The sequence below is a fragment of the Sphaeroforma arctica genome (genome assembly GCF_001186125.1).
Source record: "Sphaeroforma arctica JP610 unplaced genomic scaffold supercont1.986, whole genome shotgun sequence".
NCBI classification, from domain to species: domain Eukaryota; class Ichthyosporea; order Ichthyophonida; genus Sphaeroforma; species Sphaeroforma arctica.
Window position 1 is genome coordinate 1 of NW_014039572.1, and position 7500 is coordinate 7500.

A 7500-nucleotide genomic window follows, 5' to 3' on the forward strand; every position below is an offset into this window, starting at 1 on the left:
GTAGGTAGGGTAGGTGGTGTGTAGTAGTAGTAGTTAGTAGTATTATTATATATATATATATATATATATATATACATATACATATATGATGTTATTAGTTGCTGTATATATGCATAACTATTTGCGCTTTAATACATGTTTGTCAAAGGGGTTCATATTTGAATATGTGGTTGTGGTCGTGTAGGTACTCGAAGATGCTTGATTGTTGCAACACACTATAGGTATACGGTTTGAGAAATAGTCATTCGTAATGGTTGGGTCGAGCTACTTTGCACTATCAGCTGTTTCTATGCAAGTACACATTACAATTACACGTCTTGCTAATAGTCCATCGCAATGATTGGTGCGAGCCACAATCCAACATACACTGTGCCTGTGACACTGTGTGTCTATACATGGGTGTGCATGAAAAAAGGTTAAATCTAATATGCTTATAGCCCTTCACGACAGAAAAGTGTGACGTTAATGATTATATTTGGCTGAGGGCGTGGTATATATACACATGCACACACACACACCCACCCACATATATATATATATATATATGTATATTTACATTCAAACACAAACACAACACAACACGAACACGAATCCAAAACCAAACACTATATATATATATACTCGAGGACGTGCATGAAACCCCACCACCCCATACCAATAGTCATTCGCGACGGGAAGGCGTGAGGGTTGATGATGATATCCGGCTGCATGCCTCCCTCGGTAAACGGCATGTCCTCTGACCCGTACTTCTTACTACACACACCCTTCTGCCCGTGCCGGGAGGAGAACTTGTCCCCAATTATCGGGTTTCGGACCACCCGCAGCTTCATTAGGGCCTTTTGGCCCTCTTCTGTGCCAGTGTCATTGCCCACAATGCGGATGTCGTCGATGAAACAGTCCTCGTTGTCTTTGTACAGGATGACCTTGGATTGGTTTGTGAATGTGTCCTGTATGTGTATAGGGGGTATATGAGTGTATATAAGGGATATATGAATATATGAATATCAGAATATGAATAATTGTATGTGTTTATGTATGTATGTACGTACACACGCCTTTATGTGTTCTTGGAACAGAGAAAGTGTGGACATTCGTATTTCTAAGGCAAGGTGACCGGAATACTCGTTTCTCTTCAATACAACTCTTCTCAGTAAGACACCCCCTTTCAATTAGGACTGCAGAAGAACTCTGCACTTTCATGTCTCTTAGTGTACAATCATAGCCTTCTGTACCATTTGTAAGGCCATTGAAGCATGACTATATATATATATATATACATAAACATACCAGATACGAGTATATCGGATCGCCCGCTTGCAGAAAGGTACCAATTGGTGGGAAACCATCCTCATCAATACGTCCTTCAAACCTCAAGAGATCTTTATCTGAAATGCCAAATCTGTGCGAAATTGTTTCACCAGGTCTCTTTTCCTTCGTCAAGTCGATTACCTAAAAACCAGAGTACGCAACATCAACGGTGGAAATAAGCGTCAAGGATATATTAATGTATACATCTATATGTTTATATATATATACAGTGAACAAAATAATAGTAATAATAATATATATATAGTGAACATACATAATATTAATATATATGTAGAGTGAACATACATTATATATATATTTAGGCATATGTATATTACATACATATAAATGCGAACACGTATACTATATACAAAACAAACACTTATAGGGCAAGTGTAATGAATACTGTAGTACTGTGAGTTGTACCAAACTCCACATGACACACAACTGCCCATACACAGACACCCCCAGCGAGTAAGCAATTTGACTTTCCAAGTACCGCGTACATAGCTAGCGAGAAGGGCCGTTCTTAGGTTTAGCAGCCAATGACCTGATATTATCTTCAGACGAACATGTCTAGATTGTCATCGTGCCAATATGTACCACGTACGCCCACACACGCTTGATAGGAAGATTTATTTGTAAATCACGTGCGGATATGTGTGACGTCTTCACAATACACATCGCTATCTCTACCTTACAGTCCGCTCAAGGGGCGAACCCTCATGAAATCAATATCCATATCAATAAGTTTAAACATATATATATATATATAAATACACATAATCGTACACCCACCCACCTTCGTCTTGTAGACTGTTCCGTGGGCAAATCCCCTGTCCTCGCTGGCCTTGTTGAGAATCATGGCGTCTTCCATATCATATCCGGTGTAAGAAATGACCGCAACCACAGCATTCGCTCCCAACGGATAGTTGTCCAGTTTGTAGTGGTTGTACAGCTGATGCACCAGCGGAATAGGGGCGGAGAATTAGTTTAGGCTAATGAGAATTAGTTTAAGCTAATGAAGATTAGTTTAGGCTATTGAATATTAGTTTAGGCTAATGACAATTAGTTTATGCTAATGAGTATTAGTTTAGTGAGATGCATGTATAAGTAATGTAACGAGTGTATTCTGTTGGGGATTAGTTATTTGATAGGACGTGTAAATAGGACAGGGCAATTAATTATCATACACCCATACAGGCGAACCCTTAGACAGACATGCACCTGGAATGCTGGACATCAGGACACCCTCTACTACATACGAGGGCACACTCCTCTTGATAACAATACACGCATACATACTCAACCATAGCCAGACATGCACCTGGAAACTTCTACAATAGGACACCTCTGTCTGTACACTCTCTACCACACACCAAGACACACGCACACCGGATCAACCATTCCCAGACATGCACCTGGAAACTTATAAAACAGGACACCTTAAAACCTAAAACGAAGACTATACTAGGGATGTACACCTACCGCGTTTCTGACAATTGGGGCCTGGGGCGTGCGGATACGATACAGCTTATTATCAGTTCGGTACGGATAGGCAGCCATGGGGGTACCCATGGTCTGTTTGCCCATTTGGCACTGGTACATATTACGCGGAGACTGGTTGTGGTCGCTGAAGGGCGTCATGTTCGCTACCATTGACATGATGTGTGTGGGGTGGTGTTCTTGATGGGTGGTCAGGCCTTGATGTACATCCTCGGGCAGACAGGCGACGTTAAGGAATACCTGTGCGTGGGGCAGATGTGGGAGTGGGGAAGGTTAGGGGAGTATATAACATACATACGTACATACATACATAATATATATATGAAATGAATATAACTACATATAAGAATACGTATGTCCATCTGTATATATATCATAATAAAAATCGTTTTGAATTACATCTACATATAAATATATAGACAAATACAGATCCATCCACTTCACTACACAGCCCAACCACACCCACCTGCTCGAATGACCCCAGCATCTCGTTATTGCCCGTTCGCAGATACTGCACCGGCCTTACCATCCGTGCGGGTGACGCAAACATATATAACCCAGGGAACAAGCCACCCTTTGTGCGTTCAATGAGTGTGATCTCCAGGGTTCTGGGTACCATCTCCTTGTTCATAACCTTCATGTAACGTAGCTTATCCGCCACCTTCTGTGCGAGTTGCGGTACGCATTTGCCCACGACACGGCCGTCGAGGAAGACGCTGTAGTAGGCTGGGGGGTAGTATAACACCCGTGTCTGGGGTGAGGAGAGGGGGGTAGGTTTAGAGGGAGTACTAGGTGGAGAGAGAGAGAGATAGATGACTCACGCACTTGGTTGGACGATAGGTCAAGGTTTAGAGGGAGTGTGAGAGCAGCAACACCATATAATACATAGGACTATAACGACAGAGTAATCGGGTGTGTATATACACGCACATATGCATCTATTTATAAAAATGCAAATAGATCCACATACACCAAAAAGGCATATATATATATATATATGTCCAAATACCACATGAAGCAAGCACACCTACACGTACCTACACACCTCCACTTACCAATAGGCACACAGCCAAGAGACACCAGCAGCTCAGGCAAGCCACCTGTGTCATGCAACTCATTGACCACCTCACACGTGTGACTTAGATGGTTCAGCAATCCACACGGTGCTCCATCGGGGGTGTGTACAGGGCACAGATAGCCCCACGCCTCGGGCAACAGTTTTCGGACCGCTGTGGTCTTCATTTCGGAGAAGAAGGCACCTCTATGAATGCACCTGGGAAGTGGGTAGACGTAGAGGGTGAGCATACGTTTGGACATTTGGGTGATGGGTGTAGTGGATCGAAGATTTAGCTAATACAGGCTTATGCAGTTGAGTGGATATGCACGGAGAAAGGGGTTGGGATAGATGCATGGGTGTAAACATATGCAGCCGAGTGTATATGCATGGGGGAAGGAGTCAAGCATAGGCGCATGTGTGTAATTATCCAGCCGAGTATACATGCATAAAGAGAGTTGCTAAGCTTAGCCGGCGTGTTGTGTGTGTGTGTAAGTGTGCATGTTGGGCCGTGTGCTAGCAGGCCATATATGACTGTGAACTCCAGCGGTGGACAGTTTCCCCTGTACAATATAAATATATCAATACAGTGCTTGGTATCACAACCCTTGAGCAAGATAGACAAATCAATAAAGTGTGTCATATCACAACGCACAACGCTGAGCGCTAACACTTCGCAACAGAGTACACACACGGGTGGTGGTTCCACAGAGTAGGTCGCATTGTGTTTGGTGGGTGGCATGTGGTGTCTAACCCGCAAGGATAGAAGGCGTACAGCGTCATCCCTCCATCCACCCATCCATACACAGTACACACCATTGTAGTACAGTGTCACGGTTAAGTACCTGAAGTGAGAGATGTATCGGTAGAAGTTCAGTTTGTCAGCCATGATAGCCAACCCAGACGCCTGCTGCATATCCAGACCAGACACAGACAGAAGATTTCCCGTAGCCAGCATGTACTCAACTTTGCGCCCGATATCGACAACATTCTTGGTTAGGATTTTGCTGAAGAAAGCGCCTGGGAGGAGAAAAGGACAAATGCGGCCCAGATTTTAGGACTTGGGTGCATGCACGTAGGGCTGTGTCACATGCAGGACATATGCGTGTGTGGGTATAGACAAAACAAGGCATACGTCACATACACGTACGCCCAAGTGGTATCCAACACACTTAGCGTGGGTAGATACAGACATACCAACACAGAGAAATGCGGCTGTGTGTTTGCTATATGCAATAGGACTAAGGAAGAAGAGGAGAGAGTGATGAGCTGAAGATAGATTGACAGATAGATAGGTAAATATATAGAAAGAGAATATATAGAAAGAAAGAAAGAAAGGTAGATAAATATATAGAAAGGAAGAGATAGATAGATAATCTCACGCACATGGGCCAAGAGAGCAGTCGAAATGGTTTCTGCGCATGCACACACGGCATTCATAAGCACACAGGTGTACTTTATACTACAAACTAACACATGTACACACACGCACCGACAAACAATTACCTGCGTACACGATATAGTTCTATACTTATGTATATATATATAATTTATATATATTATACACAAGTACAGATACAAATATTCATACAGACACACCCACCGTCACTAAAGTTGTAGTCGCCATTCCGCCTGATATGGTTCTCAATGAGTGTTTTACACATGGCCGTCCACTCCTGCATCTTCTCCTTGACAAACATGTTAACAAAGTGCCCTGGCAACATCACCTCCTGCATGGAGGGGGCGTCAGGGTTGTCAACCTGACACTCTCCGCTCACGAGAGAGTACATCTTCTGAATGGCTGCGACCATGAGATTGAACTTGTCGCGCGGATCCTCGAGATGGACAAAGACGAGCCTGTGGGGGGCGGGATAGGTGGATGAGACAGTTATGTCCATATATATATATGTATGTACAGTATTTATAATATATATATACATGCATTCATTTGCCTATAAGTGCACACACGTTGATATGGACGAACACAAACCTTTGGTGGATAGATGGATGGATGAGACAGGTATATTCGCATACACACAAAGGTACACACACACACAATTATTCATGAGTGTACACACGTTGACATGGGCAAAGACGAGTCTGTGGGGGAACAGTTGGTTTGGATGGACAGATGGGGTGCTTATATTAGCGGATGCATATGATTAAAGGTATCTCCACGAACACATGCACGCACACATTCGCACATGAATGCTCATAAGCTGGACCGGTACCTATACCTATACATACATATATACATCTACACACACACACACTATATACATGTCTATGCACACTCCAACCTACCGGTCCAACACACGTTGTCCACACTCCGCATTGGTGAGTCGATCCGGCATGCCAATCGCCAGTCTAAACAACGAGCCAAGATGTGCCAGACACTGCTCCTGGGTGAACAAACCCCTGTCCGTGGTATCTCTAAGCATAGCCTCCACACGATCCCCCACAAACGGATCCTCCCCCCCCGGGTTGATGGAGTTGTATATCTCACGGTCAGAGGTGTCTAGTAACGCCTTCATAATCACCACACACGGCACCAGAAACTCCTGTTTGCGGTAGTTAAACTTGAAGGTGCAGCTGCCGTTGGTCAGGTAGTGGATAACGTTGGTCAGAGCGCTCTGGTCGTCTCGCACACAGCGTATCTGCACACCCCACGTGGTGTATAGGCTGCCCCTGTTCTTGTACGCACCTCTCTGAACCCCGGTCAGGTAGTTGCGACGGGGCAGAATGAGCAGACGGATGATCTTCTCCAGTCCGTTGATGATGAAGTACCCCCCCAGTTCCTCGGGCTCTTCTCGGCGGCGTATGAGCTCTCTGTGTGGGTGGGTGTAGTGTAGGTGTGAGTAGGGCGGGTCGGCTTATGGGGGGGGGGGGGGTGATATGTGAACAGCAACACAGGTAGACATAGGGTCGGTATACGTGGACGTTTGTGGTAGGAATGTGTGGGCATATATTGTGGTATAAATGTCCAGCACGTAACTACTTCAATGGGCCTATTTATGTGTAGGCGTATATTGGAGTATGCAATTGTAGTGCATACCTACTTTAATAGGCCTTTTTGTGAATGGGAATACGTTATAAAACGAATGTCCAATACTCAGCTACTCAAATAAACATACCCTGGGCGGCAAATCATTACAAATACATTATTTCGACTTGTTCGTATATATGCATATATGCATACACACACACACACGTATATAAATATATATGATCATGACAAAGATCTAAGTATTTATTCCTCTATACCTACATATATACACTATATCTAAACACACACTCTCTCTAAGTATAAAATTAATACACACCCAGATGTACCAGACTCACCTGGGTTGCAGATCCGCAATATTACACTTCTCCGACTTGACCATAATAGGGACTTGCCCCATACTGCGTCGCTCAGAGAAAACTATCTCGTCATCCAGCGAGAAGTTGATCTGTGCAAACATAGCCGCCTTATAACTCACACCACGCTCACGACACTCTGTGGGGTACATAGTGTGTGTGTTGGTCTGTGCACGCTCGTTTATGCGAGGATAGCCTACTTCACACTCACTAATCCACATCTTCAGCACGCGACCGGCGTCGTCTACCACCTCCTCGCTGAGGAGAGGATG

General features: G+C 44.2%; 1 protein-coding gene across 1 annotated transcript in view; it reads right to left on the reverse strand.

The window, feature by feature from the left end:
- Positions 1-655: 655 nt before the first annotated feature.
- SARC_09558 (hypothetical protein) overlaps positions 656-7500 on the reverse strand; it is a gene marked incomplete at both ends in the record, with an annotated part of 8481 nt that continues 1636 nt past the window's right edge. Inside the window, 10 exons of the mRNA XM_014296419.1 lie at positions 656-947; positions 1288-1449; positions 2111-2266; positions 2797-3054; positions 3281-3565; positions 3880-4087; positions 4714-4888; positions 5472-5725; positions 6173-6697; positions 7211-7486. Of these exons, the coding sequence (XP_014151894.1) occupies positions 656-947; positions 1288-1449; positions 2111-2266; positions 2797-3054; positions 3281-3565; positions 3880-4087; positions 4714-4888; positions 5472-5725; positions 6173-6697; positions 7211-7486 (2591 nt within the window). The remainder of the gene's footprint in view (positions 948-1287; positions 1450-2110; positions 2267-2796; positions 3055-3280; positions 3566-3879; positions 4088-4713; positions 4889-5471; positions 5726-6172; positions 6698-7210; positions 7487-7500) is intronic.